Source organism: Neoarius graeffei, chromosome 2 (genome assembly GCF_027579695.1).
Source record: "Neoarius graeffei isolate fNeoGra1 chromosome 2, fNeoGra1.pri, whole genome shotgun sequence".
In the NCBI taxonomy this organism is placed as follows: domain Eukaryota; kingdom Metazoa; phylum Chordata; class Actinopteri; order Siluriformes; family Ariidae; genus Neoarius; species Neoarius graeffei.
Window position 1 is genome coordinate 32183143 of NC_083570.1, and position 24048 is coordinate 32207190.

At 42.1% G+C, this 24048-nt stretch overlaps 1 protein-coding gene across 1 annotated transcript in view; it reads right to left on the minus strand.

Moving 5' to 3' along the window:
• cad (carbamoyl-phosphate synthetase 2, aspartate transcarbamylase, and dihydroorotase) overlaps positions 1-24048 on the minus strand; it is an 83888-nt gene that overhangs the window by 52318 nt on the left and 7522 nt on the right. Inside the window, exons 2-6 of the mRNA XM_060914099.1 lie at positions 20289-20428; positions 20055-20184; positions 12753-12895; positions 12493-12634; positions 12085-12256 (exon numbers count right to left, since the gene is read on the minus strand). Of these exons, the coding sequence (XP_060770082.1) occupies positions 12085-12256; positions 12493-12634; positions 12753-12895; positions 20055-20184; positions 20289-20428 (727 nt within the window). The remainder of the gene's footprint in view (positions 1-12084; positions 12257-12492; positions 12635-12752; positions 12896-20054; positions 20185-20288; positions 20429-24048) is intronic.

Below are 24048 nucleotides of genomic sequence, written 5' to 3' on the forward strand. Positions count from 1 at the left end.
GTGTACTCTAGAATTGACTACTGTTTTATGCAAAAGGAAAATAGAGATAACACCCTGTAGAAGGATAAAGCGGCTTGAGATAATGAGATGAGATGAGATGATAAAAGACTGTTGGATTGGAGTGGCAGATGTATCTGATCATAGTGCCATCTATCTGAAGATACACTTAAAATGTAGACGGAAAGATACAATATGGAGATTGAACGTGGGGATATTAAATAATAAATCAGTAGTGGAGCAAATTAAGGCAGATATATGGACTTACCTGGAGGAAAACAATAATGGGGAAACAGATCCAGCTATATTGTGGGACGCTTTAAAAGCAGTGATACGGGGAAAATTGATCGCAATTACAAGCAATCTCAAAAGAGAAAGAATAAAGCAATATAAAATCTATATAGCAGAATTGAGACATTTGGAACAGAAACATAAGGGGAGAGGCAAAGTTGAACCAAAAATCAAACAACGAATGAGCGAGGTGAGAAAGGAAATTAATAACCTACTCCAATGTGAAACAGAAACAAAAGCAAGATATTTAAAGCAAAACTATTATGAATCAGGTCCCAAAGCAATTAAATTGTTAGCGAGACGTTTACGGAAACAACAGGCAGAAACTACAGTCAATAAAATACGCGACCCAAAAACAAACCAGCCCAAATTTGAGCCAGTAGAAATTGAAAATATTTTTAGAGATTATTACAAAGAACTTTACACTGAGTCATCGGCTTTAGATCAGAATGATATAAAAAGACTTTCATCGACTCTCTGGACCTACCTTCAATTGGCACTAAACAAAATGAACACATTACAGCAAAGATAACAATCGATGAAATCCGGAAAACAATACAAAAATTAAAAACAAATAAGGCACCTGGTAGTGATGGCTTTCCCTCTGAGTGGTATAAAAAATTCAGTGAGGAACTATTACCACTGCTCCACACTACTTTTAATTGGATTATGACTAATGACATAATACCCCCCTCCTGGTCAGAAGCAATTATTACTGTGCTCCCCAAACCCTTTAAAGACAAAGAATATTGCCAAAATTATAGGCCGATTTCAGTACTAAACGTCGACTACAAAATGTACACCTCAATTATATCAACTAGACTCCAATCTTTTGTACCAGACTTAATAGATGAGGATCAAAGTGGGTTTGTTAGGAATAGATAAACACAAGATAATCTTAGAAGAACATTGCATATTACACATAAAATACATAAAGACAACATACAAGCAGCTTTGATCAGCTTAGATGCAGAAAAAGCTTTTGATAGAGTCAATTGGGAATTTTTATATTTAACTTTGGGAAAATTTGGATTCAACATGAAGTCAGTTCAATGCATCAAGTCTATCTATAACAAACCTACAGCTAGAGTAAAGTTCAATGGCTCTCTGTCAGAAAGATTTGTTTTGGAGAGAGGTACCAGACAGGGATGCTGTCTTAGCCCCACACTGTTTGCCCTATACATTGAGCCATTGGCCCAGATGATCAGACAAGACAGTTCAATAAAAGGTATAGAAATTAATAAACACGAGCACATAATAACAGGGGTGATAGCGTTCCGGCGCCACGCCGGATTTCCGGCGTACCGTGGCTGGGGAAAAAAAAATCTAGTTCGCCCATTGTCCTGTGTCATTCTGAGATGCGCAGATAGACAGTAAAGGGAATTCGGAATTCCCTTTACTGTCTATCTGCGCATCTCAGAATGACACAGGACAATGGGCGAACTAGATTTTTTTTTTTTTCCCCAGCCACGGTACGCCGGAAATCCGGCGCGGCGCCGGAACGCTATCACCCCTGTAATAAGCTTGTTCGCGGATGACATTATGATTTATTTAAAAAAACCAGGGAATTCATTTAAGCAACTTGCACAAACTCTTGACAAATTTGGTTTTTATTCAGGGTATAAAGATATTGAAAACTCAAATCCTCATGTTTAACTGTTCACCAAACCAAGAACTTAGGGAATGGCAGATAAACTGGGAAGCAAAATCAATTAAATACTTGGGCATAAACATAACTAAAGATCTTTCCAAATTATATAGTAGTAACTATGCACACATTAACAAAAACATAAGGGCAGATATTGACAGATGGTTCACTTACCCACTGGGATTAAATGACAGGATAAATGTGGTAAAAATGAACATCCTACCACGTCTGCTACATTTATTCCTATCTTTGCCTGTAGATATATCTAAAGACCAATTTATTAAATGGAATAAGTGCATATCAAGATTTGTATGGGGAGGTAAACGGCCCAGAGTACGCTACACCACACTACAATTATCTAAAGACAGAGGGGGAATGGCACTCCCAAATCTAAAAGAATATTTTCTTTCTGCATAACTGCATCAACTAATTTACTGGTGTGATGAGGGATACGTAGCTAGATGGAATGATAGTGAAATGTCTGCATTTAAATACCCGATTCAAATAAGTATTGGTGAAACAGAAATCCCCACTTATATTAAAGATGAGCATAATTTTAACCCAGTGATATCCTTTACTTTAGATATGTGGTATTCCACAGTGAAACAATTAAAAATAGGGAAGGAAATTGGACTATCAAAATGGATTGCATATGATGACAAATTTGCACCAGGAAAATATGATGTTAGATTTAAATATTGGGCAGAAAAAGGAATTACAGCTATATGTACAACTATTAAAAGAGGTGAAATGAGAAGCTTTCAAGAACTAAAGAATACACATGATCTAACAAATCAGGACTTATTTAGATATCTACAAATGAGGGATTATTATATCAAAAGTATTAAAACAACTGAGGATAAAATACATCCCATCATAAAGCTACTTGTACAAGCTTATAGCCAAGCTATTCCAAAGACTGTGGCGGTTCTGTATGAATGTTTGATGGCTTCTAGAACAGATTCAACATTATATGTTAAAGTCAAATGGGAAAGAGAGCTGGGTGAGGAGATTCCAGAGGGGATATGGTATGATATGTGGAAAACACATCAAATTACAACACAATCTTTGAAATGGAGGGAATTCAGTTGGAAGAATCTAATTCGATACTTTATTACACCTAAAATTACAAGTAAACAGATAAATGTTCAACAGCCATGCTGGAGATTATGCAACCACATGGATCCAGATCATACACACATTTTTTTGGAATTGCACAAAAATACAACCCTTCTGGGGGAATATTCACTCAGTTCTCTGTGATGTTTTGGGATATATGATACCTAAATCCTGTCTTGTTTTGTACCTGGGTCATTTGGAGGGCACGGTGCATGAAAGTGACCAATATTTGGTCAGGATTCTTTTGGTGGCTGGGAAGAAGACTATTACTCAGAATTGGCTTAAGTCTGACACTCCAAGTTACAAACAGTGGATGACAATCATAGATGATATATTGGTGATGGAGCATCTCACATACAAGTTGAAAATGAAAGAAGATGTTTATATAAAAAGATGTGGGAAATGGTTGACATATAAGGGAAGACTTGATTAATCAGATATCAGTAACATTTACTAATACAATCTCACACAGGCTCTGTTCTTGTTTGTTTGTTTATATCTTTTGTTATTGTCTTTTGGGTTGTTTTTTTCCCCCAATACTATTGAGGAGATTGTCTTGTATTGATAACTATGAAAACTAAATAAAGATTGTTAAAAAAAAGAAAATGCTCCCCATCCAACCTGACAGAGCTTGTAAGGATATGCCAAGACGAATGGGCAAAAATGTCCAGAAACAAGTGTGCCAAGCTTGTAGCTTCTTTCCCAAGATGCCTTGAAGCTGTAATTGCTGCCAAAGGCGCATCAACCAAGTATTAGGCTAAGGGTGTGTACAGATACGTAACCCCTAAATAACCTATTTTTGTCAGTAAAATAAAATTGCATATTTTCTAAAAACCTGTTTTCACTTCATAATTATTGGTGATTGTGTGTCGACATTTGAGGCAAAAAATGAAAATCTATTGTAGAAAAAGTCTGTAACATCATAAAATGTGGAGAAGGTGAAAGGGGTGTGCAGACTTTCCAGTTTGACTGTATATATATATATATATATATATATATATATATATATATATATATATATATACACACACACACACACACACACCAGACAAACTTGGCCTTTAGTTTGTTAATTAAATGTGATTGATTACCAGATGCTATGGAGAGAAACTGAGTTAATCAAATCAATCATGCATTTCCCCCAGTTCTATTTGAAAGACAGCTAGCTACATTCTGAGCATAAGGATAATGAGGTTACAGGAACGTTGGCTTGATAAGATAAAATGTCAGTTGCAAAATGTCGACTCCTACAAGGTGAATTGTCCTGACAAATATAGAGAAGTAAAAAAAAATTAATGAATTTGTCATTTAATCATGTGTTTCATAGTCCATGTTCTAATTTCTATAAAACAATTTCATAATGCTTAAGATCACTAACTATTAGTTATAATAGAATGTTGTGCAACATAGACTACTATAATCGAATACTATATTAGATGAAGCAAGCTGCTCGTCTAATCCCAAAACAGAGAGTAGAGTGTTTTGGGTTGTTGGGTTTTTTTTTTTAAAGAGGGGGGAAGAAAGAAAAGAAAAATGCCCCACGCTGACCTGTAGTTCTACTTCCTTGTCTCCGGACCGCCAGATGGCGCAGTTTAGACTGTGTGAAACCCCTTGCGCTAGCCGCATCTCTTGCCGAGAATTTATACCCAAGTTGTCAACTCGTGACGTATGACGTGCCCTAAATGATGAAACAGTAGCACGTACGTCTATCATTGCCTTTCGCTTTCTCGCCGTTGTCGAGATCAGACGTGGATGCAACACAGCTATCTTACGGAGTTGTCTCCAACAACTGGCTCCACAGTTTTTACCCTTCGGATCAGACTGAATATCATCAGTGATTCCAGTTTAGAAAAGCTAGTCTTAGAAGAAGGTCAGTTATCTTTGCTGTGCAGACCCACCACACTGGTCTAGCATTCGCAGCTAGGTACAGTCCGATGCCCACACCCCGGCATTGGAACACCGTACCATAATCACCTCACACTCTTGTCTGAATGTGTGCTAGCGCCCAGCCCCCGGCACAACACATTTTCTTAAACCATAACCGACGCCATCCCCGGCTCGGGATTGAGAGGCAAGTTCAGTTGCGTGGTGACAGACCTCTCCACCAGTCTAGCACAATCAGTAGAGCGCTAGCGCCCAGTCCCCGGTGCAGCAGCGCAATAGCGAAATGACCACTACCTGTCCCCATTCCTCGGCGCAGCGTAGCGAAACAATAAATAAAGAGCACCTGTTTATCCGTGCCTTTTTCCGCTTCACAAGTGCAAGGTGCTCAGCCCCCAGCACCAAAACATTTGTATGGCCTCAAGCTTACAGTGAATCAGATTGGATTACAGCACTGTTAACAAGCAGTTCTCTTGTGTGTTCTCTCCATGACACATAACGTTAACTGATTGTGTGTTAATAGGCTACAATAACTAATACGATAACATTAACACAATTGGTAAGTATGGCCTGGTGTGTTCTGTGTGGTACACCCATGGAAGTGGAAGATCCACATGATCGCTGCCCCAGCTGCCTGGGAATATCTCAGAGAGGCTATGACTGATCCATGTGTGCATTGTAGCTTGCTCTCCATACAACAACGGCAGACACGATTAGCAGGCATTGATGGAAAAGAGGACTGCCTTCTCTCTTCTCCTCCAGCTCAGGAGCACGCAGGTAAGCGCCCAGTGGCTTCGCATGCTTCCCCAAAAGTGAAAAAGCCCAAACGTTCACAGGAGCTGACACGCAGGGTAGATCAATTGACAGAGTGTTGCACAGATAAGAGAGATGCTTATTAGTATGCATTCACAACATGCATCATAGCCTGGCTCTCAGACAGAGGATGCATCCTGCCTCCATCTCCCCTACACAGAGAGGAGGATACGGTTTCTCTTGCTGCCACAGATAGCTTGTTTCCTTTGGGCAGAGATTTTTCATTCCCAGACGACCATGTTGCCTTCCACTCTCCTGCTACAGAGAGTGGCAGAGAGTCAGAGGACGAGACAGAATCATCAGTGGTCAATGCCACTCTACCAGGAACCATTCGAATGGCCCTGGCAAAGCTTAACATAGAACCTCTTCCTCAGAGTCTGGTGCAGACAAACCGTCTTTGCCGCTTATCCACACACAGCAATGATCTCTTTGTCCCTCACTGTGAGGACTTTGTTAAGATGTTTACTGAGGCACTAAAGGAGGCAAATACCAGCAGAATGGACCATCCCACTAGACTGTTGGCTTCCATGGCAAACCCAGGCTCTGCAGGCCTGGGCCCCATGCCACCGGTGGAGTCAGCGGTGGTGTCACTGGTTGCCCCACCTGATGAATCCCTTCGTGCTGACCCAGAGTGCAGACGCACTGACAATTTGGTGTGTAGAGCTTATAACGCTCAGGTTACAATGGGGCAGGTCCTGAATACCATGGCCCATCTACTACTTGCTTTGCAGACAACCCTACAGCCAACCTCAGATGCAGCTGCCTCTGAGTTGACAGACACTGCTCTCCAGGGCGTGGGGGCAATGACTAAGCAGTGTGGCAAGTCTATGGGACTGCTACTCCAAGCCCGCAGGCAGATCTGGGTAGCACAGTCCCCTCTTCCTGATGCAGCTAGGAATGTCTTGCGCCAACTACCCTTGGCCCCTGAGCAGGTGTTTGGCCCAGCAGTGCAAGAGGCTCTAAACCGCCGCCAACTTGCTTCTGAAACACACTCCCAACATGTGAAACTGAGACCTGCTTTCAGACGACCTCAGGCATTGCCACCACCTACCTTTCGCGGCGCCCCTTCCTACCGCCGCCATACAGCAGCAGCCTTCCAGCAGCCTCAGCGGAGGCAAACAGAACATGGCTTTCCCCAGCGCAGAACACGTGGCAGACCCCCTATCTCTTTTCCAAGGGCGACTCACAGCCGTCCCCCCCAAAGCTGCACGCCGCCCACAGTCACGAGACTGATGGTGCGCGGCCGGCGGCAGGGCATTTTACTCCTCAACAGTTGGAATACTGGGGCTCAACAACACCAAACCTGTGGGTCCTGAACACCCTCAAAGATGGCTATCACCTTCAATTTTGTCGCTGGCCTCCTCTAAACTTAGGGCTACGTGTCACGCGTGCTCAAAGCCCGGAAACACGTTCTGCCTACTATTGGAAATTCAGTCCCTCTTAAACAAAAGATGCCATAGAAGAAATAGTCCCCCAGACACGTCGGGGTGTGTTCTCCACCTACTTCGTCATACCCAAGAAAGATGGAGGGCTCCGGCCAATACTAGACCTACGCCATCTAAAACACTTACCTCAAGCAGCTGCCCTTTCGTATGCTGCGTACTTCGGACGTGCTCCATTCAGTGGAGGCGGGAGACTGGTTCATTACAGTGGATCTACGAGACACGTATTTTCACGTACCCATTCATCCTCAGCGCCGTCTCTTCCTTCGTTTCTATTTCGAAGGTCGCTCGTTCCAGTTCAAGGTGCTTCCTTTGGGGCCATCACTGGCCCCCTGGGTCTTTATCAGGTGCATGCGCGAGGCCCTGTCTCCATTACATCACCAGGGCATCCGCGTCCTACCCTATCTGGATGACTGGCTGCTTTGTGCACGGTCCCCAGAGCAAGTGCGTGCAAATGCTCAGATACTACTTAATCATGTTTCAGCTCTCGGTTTGACGGTGAACTTCGAGAAGGGCACACTGGAACCAGCTCAGACCATCGACTTCATAGGCATTCACCTGAATGCAATCACGCTACAAGTGTGCCTGACTCAGGGAAGAATTCGCAACATACTGGGGCTGGCCACACAAGTCCGGTCGAGTCAGACCATCTGCTATGGCCTGCTGCTGCATCTTGCAGGCATGTTGCCGGTTGCAACACCTGTTATTACATTAGGCAGGCTTCATCTCCGGCTTTTCCAATCATGGCTGAGGGCCAAGAGACTCTCAGCTCAGACCCAAAAACGTGTGCTGGTGTCGATGACACCAAAGGGCATTGCCTCCCTGAAGCAGTGGGCACTGAGATCTTTTCTTCTGAGGGGAGTCACACTGGGACCACCCCCAGCTCAGAGGGAGGTCATCACCACGGATGCCAGTCAACACGGCTGGGGCGGAGTGTGGAATCACCAGGGGATTCATGGTGTGTGGCAGGACAGGTTTCAGTCCTGCCACATAAACTACCTGGAACTGCGGGCTGTCTGGCTGATGCTACAGCACTTCAGAGGACAGCCGGAACGCAAACATGTCCTTATTCGGTCGGACAACACTCCAACAGTATATCACATCAACCACCTGGGGGGACGAGGTCCTCCTTGCTGAACACCCTAACCAGGCAGATCTGGCTGTGGGTGGATGCACACCTGCTATCTCTGAGGGCGATACATGTGCCCGGGAAGAAGAATTGTGTAGCAGACACTCTCTCTCAGGGCGGGCCCCTCATGGGAGAGTGGCGCCTGAATGAGGTGGTAGTTCAGATGATTTGGAAAACATACGGACAAGCGGAGGTGGACCTATTTGCCACCAGAGAGACAACCCACTGTCCAAAGTGGTTCTCACTGCGGGGCGAGCCTCGGTCCCTGGGGCAGGATGCGTTGGCCCATCAGTGGCCAAACCTGAGGCTGTATGTGTTCCCCCCGTTCCCACTGATATGGCAGATACTCGAGCGCATATGGACGACCAACCAGCCTGTGCTTCTGGTCGCGTTATACCATGTATACAGTCCCTAGTTTTATCTTCTGAAAGCACTGTTGACAGGTCCACCCAGCCCTCTACCAGTCAAGACAGACCTACTGACCCAGTTGAATGGCAGTCTGTGGCACAGACACCCTCAGAGACTGAAGCTCTGGGTCTGGCCCTTGGGGGCTCATCCGGCATACTGGAATGTTCACAGGGGGTCAGGAACACTCTTCTAAATGCTCGTTCTCCATCTACACGCCTATTGTATAGTGGCAGATGGAAATATTATTCAGCATGGTGTTCTGAACGCAGTATTGACCTAGTGGCAAGTACTTCGAAGAACATTTTGGAATTTATGCAGGGCCTTTTGGAGGCTGGTTGCTCTGCATCGACCCTGAGAGGATATGTGGCTACGATGTCAGCCTACAGAGGTCCAATTGATGGGCACCCTGTCGGGGCACATAAGATGATTGTGACCTTCCTGAAAGATGCAAAACGTTTGAATCCACCTCGCAAATCCGTCGTACCTCAGTGGGACCTCCATATTGTGTTGAACAGTCTCTGTAGCCCTCCATACAAACCTCTGGGGAGTGCTGACATTAAGTGGCTTTCAGTGAAGACTGCTTTCCTGATTGCAGTGGCCTCAGCGAAAAGGGTAAGTGAGCTGCAAGCACTCTCTGCCAAGAATTTATTTGCAAATTATGGTGGAAAATAAGTATTTGGTCAAGAACAAAAGTTCATCTCAATATTTTGTTATATACCCTTTGTCGGCAATGACAGAGGTCAAACGTTTTCTGTAAGTCTTCACAAGGTTTTCACACACTGTTGCTGGTATTTTGGCCCATTCCTCCATGCAGATCTCCTCTAGAGCAGTGATGCTTTGGGGCTGTCGCTGGGCAACACGGACTTTCAACTCCCTCCAAAGATTTCCTATGGGGTTGAGATCTGGAGACTGGCTAGGCCACTCCAGGACCTTGAAATGCTTCTTACGAAGCCACTCCTTCGTTTCCCAGGCGGTGTGTTTGGGATCATTGTCATGCTGAAAGACCCAGCCACGTTTCATCTTCAATGCCCTTGCTGATGGAAGGAGGTTTTCACTCAAAATCTCACGATACATGGCCCCATTCATTCTTTCCTTTACACGGATCAGTCGTCCTGGTCCCTTTGCAGAAAAACAGCCCCAAAGCATGATGTTTCCATCCCCATGCTTCACAGTAGGTATGGTGTTCTTTGGATGCAACTCAGCATTCTTTCTCCTCCAAACATGACAAGTTGAGTTTTTACCAAAAAGTTCTATTTTGGTTTCATCTGACCATATGACATTCTCCCAATCCTCTTCTGGATCATCCAAATGCTCTCTAGCAAACTTCAGACGGGCCTGGACATGTACTGGCTTAAGCAGGGGGACACGTCTGGCACTGCAGGATTTGAGTCCCTGGCGGCGTAGTGTGTTACTGATGGTAGCCTTTGTTACTTTGGTCCCAGCTCTCTGCAGGTCATTCACTAGGTCCCCCCGTGTGGTTCTGGGATTTTTGCTCACCGTTCTTGTGACCATTTTGACCCCACGGGGTGAGATCTTGCGTGGAGCCCCAGATCGAGGTAGATTATCAGTGGTCTTGTATGTCTTCCATTTTCTAATAATTGCTCCCACAGTTGATTTCTTCACACCAAGCTGCTTACCTATTGCAGATTCAGTCTTCCCAGCCTGGCGCAGGTCTACAATTTTGTTTCTGGTATCCTTTGACAGCTCTTTGGTCTTGGCCATAGTGGAGTTTGGAGTGTGACTGTTTGAGGTTGTGAACAGGTGTCTTTTATACTGATAATGAGTTCAAACAGGTGCCAGGTAACGAGTGGAGGACAGAGGAGCCTCATAAAGAAGAAGTTGTTACAGGTCTGTGAGAGCCAGAAATCTTGCTTGTTTGTAGGTGACCAAATACTTATTTTACCGAGAAATTTACCAATTAATTCATTAAAAATCCTGCAATGTGGTTTCCTGGATTCTTTCCCCCCATTCTGTCTCTCATAGTTGAAGTGTACCTATGATGAAAATTACAGGCCTCTCTCATCTTTTTAAATGGGAGAACTTGCACAATTGGTGGCTGACTAAATACTTTTTTGCCCCACTGTATCTTACGCTTATTCTTCTACAGGCCATGACATGCCAACGGCAGTGAAATGTCACTCCACTCGTTGTGTGTCTACCTCTTGGGCTGCCCTGAAGGGTGTGAATCTATTGGATATTTGTTCGGCCGCAACTTGGACGTCGGCCTGCACATTTTCCAGGTTCTACAGGATAAATGTTGCTACTAGTTCTTCATCATGCATGCAGGCTGTGTTTAGCGCTGCTCCATCTGTTCATTAGCTGTGGACAACAGCAGTTCCTTTCATGGGAGGTGTGAGCTTTACAGCCTCCACCAGTTCTTGATTGTTACAAATGCAATAATAGAAGTGTAACTAATCTGACTTGTTCAATAAAGTGAAGTCAGTAACATAACACTAGTCTGTGGTGGTTTTTTCCTTTGTTATGTCTTATGTATTAGTTGGGCCCTCGTGACAGCTTGGACACAAGTCTTCCACACAGTCTAAACTGCGCCATCTGGCGGTCTGGAGACAAGGAAGTAGAACGCTGGTTACGTAGGTAACCATGGTTCTACGACTGGTGGAAGACCGCCAGATAGACCAGTCACTCAGGACTCTGGTTCTGGCGAGAAAGGCTCCAGGCAATGATAGATGTGCGTGCTACTATTTTATCATTTAGGGTACGTCATATGTCACGAGTTAACAAATTGGGTATAAATTCTCGGCAAGAGATGCGGCTAGCGCAAGGGGTTTCACACAGTCTAAACTGCGCCATCTGGCAGTCTTCCACCAGTCGTAGAACCACGGTTACCTACGTAACCAGCGTTATACTGGCAAAACTGGCCTTGAGAATGGACCAGGAGGAAAAACACCACAGCGATCTATCCCAGAATCTTACCAGGAAGTTCTTTACAATGGTAGTTTCAACAACACATTGCTCCCAAGGAAATGTGGACAGAGCCTGGGAAACACTGAGCTGTAATTAAGCTACGATACAGCTTGTTTTCTACCAAATTTAAAAAATCCTCTACTGGCCTTGTGGTGTATTTATGAGAGTAGTTATTTATCCAAGTAAAACTCATTATCTGATTCTGCTCAGGCAAAATAAACATGGATGATCAATTTATCCAGCTATCAAACAAATAATGAAGACGCCAGTTGCATGAGCTGGTAGTTACACTTTTGCACGCATCTGTGAACAAACCACTTACATTAACTGATAAACAAAACTGCCAAAATGTTCTCAAGTCACCATTTAACAGCAACTTCCACCAATAGTTTTGATCATTAGCAAAAGCAAAGCAAACAACATGAACTTACTTCATTTTGTACGTCTTCGCACCAATAACCAACGATAGTAACTGATGACCCAAGCAAATTCCAAATACAGGTTTGGGCTTTTCCACACATACAATCTTTTTCAGGTTTTCTATAGTCTCCCTGCAATAGTTGGGGTCACCAGGACCGTTACTAATAAACAGTCCATCAAAGTCTGGGGAAACACAAAGACACAATAGTCATTGACCGGTCATGTAAAAACTGTTTTGTGCCGAAAATCTCCTCCAAAAAAATCCTTCAAACTAAAACACTGGTTGTAATTAAAAGCATGGTTCAAACAAATGTTAGGAATGCCACATTTGCTAGCACTAGATCATGGTACAGGAGATGGAACTTATGGCACACAGCAGCTGGCTGAACTAGCCATTTTAAATTTATTCCGCTGCTCACCATCGGCATTCAGAGGGTAATCCCATGGTACTACAGTGACCTGTGCACCTCTCTCACACAAGCAGCGGATCTGATTGTACTTAATGCCACAGTCCACTGCAAGGATCCTTACACTACCGTCCATATTGAAAACCCTGGGTTCCTACAGAAATCAAACAAACATTTGAGTAATAAGCCAACAGAGAGACAGAGAGAATTCCCATTTAAATTATTCAGTATATAGCAAGTAATAATTTTAAAACCACATATTCAAAACTTACTTGCAAAGACACATCTTTCACCAAGTTTCGAGTATCAGGATTGTCAAAAGGTATGCTGTCTGCTAAGGTCCCTTCCACGACAAGCTTCCCCAGCATGGTTCCCTTTTCCCGGATCTTTTTGGTCAAAGCGCGCGTGTCAACTCCTGTTATTCACATAAATTGTGCTTTTAAATGTGCAGGTGCAACACTAAAGTGAAAAATCACACTAACAGAGAAGTGTCAAGCACCAAAACTATGAGTGGATTTGTATTGTAGTTAGAGGTGAGCAAAGATCTGACAAAGACATACTTGTATATCATAGGATTTTTAAAAAAATGAAAATCAAGTTTGGATTGTGTACAAACCCCATTTACAGAAAAGTCGGGATATTTTCCAAAATGCAATAAAAACAAAAATCTGTGAGCCTGTATTTAACTGACAAAAATACAAAGAAAATATTTCAATAGTTTTACTGACCAACTTGTGTTTTGTAAATATAAATGTAATTAGAATTTGATGCCTGCAAAACACACACAAAAAAAAAAAAAAGTTGGAACAGAGGTAAAATAAGACTGAAGTTTATAGGATATTCACACAACACCATTTTGGAAGATTCCACAATAAGCAGCTTAATTGGTAACATGATTAGGTCTAAAACGAGCAGCAACAAAGACTTAGTCTCTGCAAACAAGGATGGGTCGTGGCCTCTGTCCGAAAATTCGTGAGAGAATTGTTAGCCAATTCAAAAAGAACATTTCTCAAAGCAAGACTGCAGAGAATTTAAGATCTTTCAAAACCTACAGTTCAATAACATTGTCAAGTTTATTTTTATAGCGCTTTTAACAATCGACAGTATCGCAAAGTAGCTTTAGAGAAAATGAAAGGCTTTAAACATGAGCTCATTTATCCCTAATTTCTCCCCAATCAGCAAGCCTCTGGTGACTGGCAAGGAAAAACTCCCTTAGACAACATGAAGAAACCTTGAGAGGAACCAGACTCAAAAGGGAGCCAATCCTCATTTGGGTGATAACAGATAGCATGATTATAAATAACTCGCTTCTATAACTGTGTCCTATAGAGTCAAAGTATAACTGTGAAACGTGTGTATATATTGTGAAAAGATTCAGGGAATTCAGACACATCTCAGTGCGTAAAGGGCAAGGTCGAAAACCACTGCTGAATGTGCGTGATCTTCAAGCCCTCAGGCGGCACTGCCTGAGAAACCATCATGCTAATGTGACAAATATAACCACATGGGCTTGGGAGGACTTCAGAAAACCGTTATCACTTAACACTGTCTGCCATTACCTATAGAAATGCAACCTGAAGCTGTATTACACAAGCAGGAAGCCATTCATCAATTCTATGCAGAAACACTGCTGATTTCTCTGGGCCTAAACTCATCTCAGACGGACCAAAAGACAGTGGAAATGTGTGCTGTGGTCAGATGAGGTCGCATTTCAGCTTGTTTTTGGGAAAACTGAATGTCAAGTTCTCCTTGACAAAGCTGAACACAACCATCCAGTTTATCGGAGAAAGGCGCAAAAGCCAGCATCTGTCATGGTCATCTGTCATGCGGTGTGTCAGTGCCCACGGCACTGCATATTGAGTTGCATGTGTGTGAAGGTATTATTGCATGTGAGTTGCATGTGTGTGAAAGTATTATTGATGCGGAGGTGTATATTGGGATTTTAGAGACAGACACATTGCCATCAAGGCAACGTCTCTTCCTGGGAAGTCCATGCTTATTTCAGCAGGAAAATGCCAGGCCTCATTCTGCATGGGCTACAACAATGTGGCTTTGTAGACACAGAGTGTGTGCGTGCTTGACTGGCCTGCTGACAGTCCAGATCTGTCTCCCATTGAGAATGTATGTCACATCATGAAGAGGAGAATCAGACAACGGCGACCACAGACTGCTGAACATCTGAAGTCTTATATAAAGTAAGAATGGACAAAAATTCCCATTGTAAAACTGAGCAGTTAGTATCATCAGATCCCATTGTGGCAGCGGGGGCATGGCCGAGCAGCGATCTGTGAATGGAGGGCGGAGTCAGGGAAGGTGAGTGGTCGTATTGCTACACCGGTTGTCAATAGAGATCTTGCAGTCACGTGACCGGAAAGTACACAGCCGCCATCTTGTCGGTAAAATACACAGCTGAATACTGCTGCACTCGTGTACAGAATGGATCAATTTCAACCGACGGACTACACGGCTCATTTTTCTAATGAACAGATAACTAGATATATGTCTAAAATAAACGATCTACAGATTAGTGACCCTTATGGCTTACCGGACGGAGTTTTCACGACCGGATTTTGAACTGCCAGCGGAATACCCAGACGTGTATAATTACCTCATTAACTTTCCCTCGCTGTTCAGTGGTGAAGCACTGCGTGCTTATAAATCTCTGGACAGTTATCTTTACAGAAATTCAGGATTTGTCAGCGACTCAGATGTGGCATCTTGTAAACAAGAATCCTCTTTGGATGGGTAAGTCACTTAAGTATTGAGTATAGCACTGACCAGCCGATTATAGAATAGAATAAGGTAATTCCAGCTGTAATTCCAAATCATCCGTCTTGTTTAACATGGATCTGGCGTTGGAGAGGTAGAGGCTTAGCAGTGGAGATCTGAGTGGCTGTTTTCTGAGCTTAGTCAACAGGCCGCTCTGCAGCCTCGCTTTTGCTTACGCTCCCGACGCCGCCTCCTTCGCTTTGCTTCCGATAACAATCCACGGAGACCCCGCTGGTCTCGCTATCTCGTCCGGAATGTTGTGCATGCGATGGAAATCGCTACAAACCGTCATTTTCTGCTGGAAACCAATGTCCAGTAAGTCCATATGGTTGTAGTGGATATTGAAGTCCGGTACAGACGAACAACATGCAAAAATACACACAAAAAACATAAAAAACGTGCACAGGTAGGGAGAGCTTGTAGCCGCAGCCGTTGTAGTAGAATTGTATACAGTAGGGTTTTCCAGAAGAAAAGGTAGAAGTAGAAGGCGGCAATATGGTGTTTGACCGACAAGATGGCGTCTGTCACAATCTGGATCGGCTGTGACGTCACATGCAAGTGCTCCATTAACGTGTTTCTGTGTCTCTTACAGTGACGGCGCCCTATAAAAGGAGAGATAGGAGGGGAGATTGGGGCCGAAAACTAGATAATAGTCTGTGTGTATGAGTGTGTATTTGAGCTGAAAAGCAAAAATAAAGAAAATAACTCTGAAGCAAACAACCACCTGTCCCATCCGGGGGGGGCGTTCCCCAGACGGCTCCCCGGCCTGAGTCGGGCGGAGGAGATATGTGGCAGCAGGGGCATGGCCGATTGTCGATCTGTGAATGGAGGGCGGAGTCAGGGAAGGTGAGTGGTCATATCGCTACACCTGTTGTCAATTAACATGTGTTTGTGTGTCTCTTACAGTGGCGGAGACCTATAAAAGGAGAGATACCCCTTTTCCACCAAATCAGTTCCAGGGCTGGTTCGGAGCCAGTGCTGGTGCTGGTTCACAACTCGTTCAACTTGCGAGCCAGCTGAGAACCAGTTTGCTTTTCCATAGCTCGCGGAGCTACGTCATTACGTCGCTGTATACGTCATTATGTCGCTGTATACGTCAGTTACGTTGCTACGTTTGCATAAACCTTGGCGCGAATATCGAAGCAAAAACAACACGGAAGCAGCAGCAGCAACAACAACAATAATAAAAATAATGGATGACTTCGCGTTTGTACAGCTGCGGCTTCTCGTAGCTTAAAAATGGCAATCTTTCGCGGTCTTGTTATTGTTGCTGGTCTTAACAACTCCGCCCCCCCGCTGACATAAGCGGTTCTTTCCTCTGGCCCAGCAGAGAGTTGGTGCTTGCCTGGAACCGGTTTTTCTGGCCCCAAAGCCAGTTCTTTGTCAGTGGAAACAGAAAGCCCGGTTCCAAACTAAGCACTGGCCCCGAACCAGCCCTGGAACTGCTTTGGTGGAAAAGGGGAAAGAGAGGAGGGGAGATCGGGGCCGAGAACTGGATAATAGTCTGTGTGTATGAGTGTGTGTTTGAGCTGAAAAGCAAAAATAAAGAAAATAACTTGGAAGCAAACAACCGCCTGCCGTACTTCTGGGCTCCACCCACATCCGGAAATTGACTACACCCATACAATTAAAAAAAATAAAAAAAGGTGTTATTAAAATATTTACAAAATACAAATCAAGTTGGTCAGTAAAACTACTGAAAAGTTTATCCATCCATCCATTATACGTAACCGCTTATCCTGTGCAAGATCGCAGGCAAGCTGGAGCCTATCCCAGCTGACTATGCGCAAGAGGTGGGGTACACCCTGGACAAGTCACCAGATTATCGCAAGGTTGACACAGAGACAAACCACCATTCACACTCTCACCTACGGTTAATTTAGAGCCACCAATTATCCTAACCTGCATGTCTCTGGACTGTGGGGGAAACCTATGCAGACATGGGGAGAACATGCAAACTCCACACAAAAAGGCCCCAGTCAGCCAGTGGGCTCGAACCCAGAACCTTCTTGCTGTGAGGCGACAGTGCTAACCACTACACCAACGTGCTGTCCTGACAAGTTTATTTTCAACTATTTAACTATTGTCAGTTAAATAAAGGTTCATGTGAATTAACAAGTCACAGATTTTTGTTACCTCAGCTGGGGCAAAGTATTGTTTTCGTGGGGTTTCTTTGTTCTTTCGTTAGCAACATTAAGGGAAAATGGCTGGAGCAATCTTCATGAAACTTTCAGAATAGATGGGCATTGGTCTCAAATAGAACCTCCAACATTTTGAAGGTCATCCGGTCAAGGTCACAAAAAAGGTCAAAATCTTTTTTTTTGCGATAACTTCCTTCATATTCATCATATTTACTTCAAACCAATTCCAAAATGTTCATCTTTCAATTCTGCTTCCACTGATATGCTACATGATAGAGTATCTCTCATAGTTTTCTTAGCGGTTGGGGGTCAAATGTCAAGGGGGTAAAGGTCATTGCTAAAATTTGCATATTTCCATTATAATGCAAAAACAATTAGAGATAGAGAGATGTTTATCATTATCAACATATAGAAGTCATATTGAATTGAATTTATTTTATTTTCGAACATGTATAAAAAAAATGTATGTAACTATTTGTACATACAAAAGAAAGAAAACGAGAAAATGGAAAAAAAATAATAAATGAAATAACATAAAGAGCCAAGACATTACAATACACTGCACATTATTCGAAAAAGGAGTGGGAAGAAGTACAATACTTTTTAATTTCCCACCCCTTTTTAACTACCCTGAAATCCAAACTACATTAATACTCCTATAAAAATATATACCATATATACACTTCATGAATATCTATATAAATATATAATTACAAAAATAAATATATACTACATACCATATATATATACACACACACACACTTCATAAATATCTATATAAATATTTAATTACAAAATTAAGTATATACTACATTCATATACACTTCATAAATATCTATATAAATATATAATTACAAAAAAAAATTTATATATATATATATATATATATATATATATACACACACACACACACACACACACTATATACCATATATACACTTTATAAATATATAATTACAAAAATAAATATCTACTACATACCTATCCCTGTAAATATGAAAATATAAACTATCCCCATAAATAAATATATACCATATACTAAGTTAGTTCTAATATAACAATCAACCCTATTCTATTTATCCCTCATCATCCTCCGTTGACATACTTCCCCTTCAATATACTTGTTTAAAAATATTTTTTGTACCTTTTTTTAAACAGATTTATATTTACACTTTGTTTTATTTCTGTCTCCAGTCTGTTCCATAAAGTCACCCCACAGCTCGATACGCACATATTTTTCATATTTGTTCGAACCTTTGGTTTTTTAAAATTTAGGTTTCCCCTTAGATTATATCCCCCCTCTCTCTCACTAAATATCCCTTGTATATTTTTCGGCAACAGATTATTTCTCGCTTTGTACATCATTTGTGCTGTTCTGAATTTGACCAGATCCATAAATTTCAACGTGTGTGATTTTATGAATAGTGAGTTTGTGTGATCTCTGTATCCTGTTTTGTTTATTGTCCTTATTGCTCTTTTCTGTATTGTACGTATCGGCTGCAGAGTGGTTTTGTAGGTGTTTCCCCAGACTTCGACACAGTAAATCAGATATGGCAAAAATAATGAGTAATATAGAGTATGCAAAGATTTGCAATCAAGAATATGTTTTGTTTTCCACAGAATTGCCGAGCACTTTGCCAGTTTCGCTCGTACGTATCCTACATGAGGTTTCCAGCAGACTTTATGATCCAAAATCACACCAAGAAATTTAATTTCCTGTACCATTTCTATCTCAGTATATATGGGCTTTCATTTGGCACTATGACCTTTGACCTTGTGTGCGCGCGTCTGTTAACAATCTAGCGTCTAGAGAGTTGCACAGATTGACTTCAAATTTTCAGGGTAGGTGAGCAACGGGCTGTAGATTACCTGATTAAATTTTGGGGGTAATCGGGTCAAGGTGAAGGTCACCGGAAAGGTCAAAATAATATATTTTCCATCATAACTCAAAAATGGTTGCCGATAGACAAACGTTTACTATTATGAGCATATTTGAACTCCCATATGGCCTTTCATTTGGCACCATGATCTTTGATCTTGAGTGACCCTGAAAGGTCAAACTCAAGGTCACGGATTTTCAGAGGGCTATAACTTGAAAACGGTGGATGGTAGACAGATGTTTACCATTATCAACTTATAGGAAGTGCTATATGGGCTTTCATTTGGTACCATGACCTTTGACCTTGAATGACTTTGAAATGTCAAACTCAAGGTCATGGATTTTCATAGGGCTATAACCTGACGGCTGATGATTGAGAAATATTACCATTATCAACATATAGGTATAAAATAAGTGCTGCCAGGCGAGGTTTGTTTTACCTGCCAACATTTGCTTTTATCGTATTTTGGAAAATATCCCAATTTTTCTGGAAATGCAGTATGTATCTAAGTATGGTAAATAAAAATGTACATCACTTCTACTAATGTGTTCTGTATGTAAATATGCAATCAATGGAAAGGTGATTGACAGGAGAGCGAGTGTCTAAATACTTAATGCATTCACTGATTTGGTGTACATTTTTATTTAACAAATTTTAAGATTTATCATAGTGATCTCTGTAAAGACTGATAATGGAGACATTTTAACAGCACCACCCTAGTTGTTGTACATTATTATTGGGTTCTGTGCACACCAACTGTTTTAAGGACATAACAGCATCTTACCCTGTAGCCCAGGGATGCCATGCTCTTTGAGCCACTTATCTAGAGACTTGTTTGAGCTCCAGTGGCTGGGATTCTGAGACACCTCCCCAACTATAAGGGCAGCAGCATGGATCCTGGCAGATTCAAACCACTGAAATTGCAAGTGAGAGTCGTGGGAGAACAAGATAAATCAACCAACACAAATTACATCATAAGGTATTTGATCGAGTGAAAATAAGCAGTGTCATTATGTACCTTGCTAAGTTCAAAATCACCAGTGACATCATTGGGTACACCATAGTTTCCAATCAGTGGGTAGGTTAAAGTCAGTATATGAGCTTTGTATGAGGGGTCAGTGAGAGCCTCTGGATAACCCACCATTCCTGTCTGGAAAACTGAAGATAAAAGATGACTTTGTGAGAAATACAAATATGGCATATTAGCAGATTGAATGTAGCTTTATGAACTTGTTTAAAGACACAACAGTAATATTTTTTCTCTACCAATACCAAATCTCAAGTATCTAACATTAAGTAACAACAGCGTTACTGTGATCAGGCCATTATTAAAAAATGTTCTGTTTCCGGTCCACTGGCCGGGTGAGTGCCATTTGTGCGGTTGAAAATTTTTTTTTAAACGCCGTTTTTTCGACATTTTTTTCGGGTTCGTAAATCTAAAATCGAACTTGACATTTACGCATTCCGCACAGAATATAGAATCGAATCAGCTCTGCGCATGCGCCGTGCAGCACAAAAAAATGGCAGCCACCATGAAGGAAGGAGATCCGGAGTTTTCAAACATTTGCTTAAGTGTGAAATCGCAAAATGGTATTCTAGCGAACAACAAAAGAGTAAAGATTCAGAAAAACAAATCATTCAGTGATCATTTTAATAGTGTAATTTCATCCGAACTAGGCCTAACGGTCGATTTAGAACTACAAAAAGTCTGTGTCGGACCATCACAAACCGTTACTGGAAAATTCGTTTGATCTTGATCCATCCGAGACGTTACAAACAGCTTTTGAGTTTTGTTATGCGAAATTCATTACCTACTTTGTTAATGACCCTGACAGATCTGTAGGAGCACCTAATAGATCTATTCAAAATGAGAACGGAACTGAACAAAAAAATGCGTTTATGGAACTAATGCAGGTTGGCTGGACAGAATTAAAAACTGTGTCTGTAGCAAATAAAAAGAACGAATTACACAACGAAATTATAAAAGACATTCAGAGAGAAGGACCTTGTCTATCTAGACATACTGGCCAAACTGAAGGAACAAAAAGTAGTAATGAACATTACAAACTGCTTGTGGTATTTAGATGGCCGCCAGGACATAATCAAAGAGGCAGTGAAATGCCGAGGACCATCTGTGGTGACGCCTGTTCCTGCATGGTAGGTTTTATAAAGTTTTTGTACAAGTTTCAGTTGATTAAACTGTCATATTTTATTAAATGTGTCTGCTTTTGTAATAAAAAAGTACTGAAAGAAAAAGCAAACACAGAATTGCGATTTCTTATCCATCCATATATATCCCTCCCTCCCTATTGAAAAATTTTTTTGCTCACCCGGTGGACAGGAAACTGATTTTTTTTTTAAGGATGGCCTCACTGGATATTTCATATACAATTCCTCCATGTAGCTGTACAGTCAGTCATTCATATCAGACTAAAACTCAGTCCTAACAGTCCATGCAACTAATGGAATTTCATTGTTCACAAAGTTGCAATAACATCAGCACTCCATAATAGAATTAGGTCACACTAACCAGGATAAATACCACTGATGCTTTATTTTGAAGAAAACAAAGGTCACATCACATAACATTTCAGGCATGTGTAGAAAATCTTGCTTACTTCACCAAATTTGCTTATTAGACCTTGACCTACTGTGTTGTAATGAGACTAAAGATAAAGAAGAAAGCAGCAAAGTTTGACATTGATTTGTACCACTCACTGAATGCAACAGAACCTTTGATCTGCTTTTCTGCAAAACCTACAAAATTTTGGGTTAACAAAACCCTATGGGAGTTTACAGATATTTGGTTTTATAGACCAACTATATAGCATGGCTATATAATACAACCACGATTCCAAAAAAGTTGGGACAAAGTACAAATTGTAAATAAAAACGGAATGCAATGATGTGGAAGTTTCAAAATTCCATATTTTATTCAGAATAGAACATAGATGACATATCAAATGTTTAAACTGAGAAAATGTATCATTTAAAGAGAAAAATTAGGTAATTTTAAATTTCATGACAACAACACATCTCAAAAAAGTTGGGACAAGGCCATGTTTACCACTGTGAGACATCCCCTTTTCTCTTTACAACAGTCTGTAAACGTCTGGGGACTGAGGCCCACTTTACACGGGGACGGTATAAAACAAAAACGCAAAAGTCCGTTTTCGTTCTCACTTTTTTCCGCGTCTACACGACCGTTTTCAAGGAGGAAATCTGCGTCTATACGGTGACGCATAAATGTCTCCGCTATGTCTGCACGCATGCGCAACGTCTTCCGTCTTGTCTGATCTGCACATCTGCGCCGCTGTTCTGTCAAGTTATCCTACCAAGCCTACTACGCATGCGCGAAATCCAGGAGGGTAGGAAAATTCAACAGTAGTTTTGTCCCACCGATCAGCTGGGCTGATAGAAAATCAGTGAGAATTTCACGCATTTGCCGATTTTTATTTTTTGTGCGTATTGGTCGAGTCTTTGGCCGAGTCAAATAATTTGTAATGACTTGTTTTGAATAATAAAATGGTCTGTATGAGAACTTGCTAGGATAACTTTACAGAACACCGGTCCGGCTGAGGTACTGTAGTGCTCGAGGGAGGAGCAGGAGCAAACCGAAACTCTTTTAATCTGCCTTTATTAAGTCACACTCACTCTTGTTTCGGTGAAGAAGAGAAAAGGCAGTGTCCATCTCAGCAAAATAAACCCGTTCGGCTGCTAGTTTTGTTTTCAGTCTCGGGTTTATGGTTTCACGAGTGGCTTGAATAGGCGACGCGCGCGTGCGTGTAACTTGGCGACACCAAACTGAGGAGCTCCAGCCGGGCGGGTGAGCAGGAAAACACATCTACTGCATTAAAACACAGAGCAGCTTGAAGGTCCGTTGGATCGATGTAATCAGACATGCTCTTACTTTTTTACTTACTTTCTTACTTCCCGGGCTGGCATGTACAGTATATGACACATGTATGACGTAAACGCGTACCCGACGTGAGCAGATCCGAGCGGAGTTTCGCGTATTGGGTAGTTTAGACGGATACGCAACGGGGGCCGTTTTTAAACTTATCCACTTTGGAAGGCGTTTTCAATTTTATCCGTTTTTCAGCCTCGGAAACGCCGTCCTCGTGTAAACGAAAGGCACTTCTGATAAAATATTTAGTCGTTTTTACCCGACAGCGTCCTCGTGTAAACGGGCCCTGAGGAGACAAGTTGCTCAAGTTTAGGGATAGGAATGTTAACCCATTCTTGTCTAATGTAGGATTCTAGTTGCTCAACTGTCTTAGGTCTTTTTTGTCGTATCTTCCGTTTTATGATGCGCCAAATGTTTTCTATGGGTGAAAGATCTGGACTGCAGGCTGGCCAGTTCAGTACCCGGACCCTTCTTCTACGAGCCATGATGCTGTAATTGATGCAGTATGTGGTTTGGCATTGTCATGTTGGAAAATGCAAGGTCTTCCCTGAAAGAGACGTCGTCTGGATGGGAGCATATGTTGCTCTAGAACCTGGATATACCTTTCAGCATTGATGGTGTCTTTCCAGATGTGTAAGCTGCCCATGCCACACACTAATGCAACCCCATACTATCAGAGATGCAGGCTTCTGAACTGAGCGCTGATAACAACTTGGGTCGTCCTTCTCCTCTTTAGTCCGAATGACACGGCATCCCTGATTTCCATAAAGAACTTCAAATTTTGATTCGTCTGACCACAGAACAGTTTTCCACTTTGCCACAGTCCATTTTAAATGAGCCTTGGCTCAGAGAAGACGTCTGCGCTTCTGGA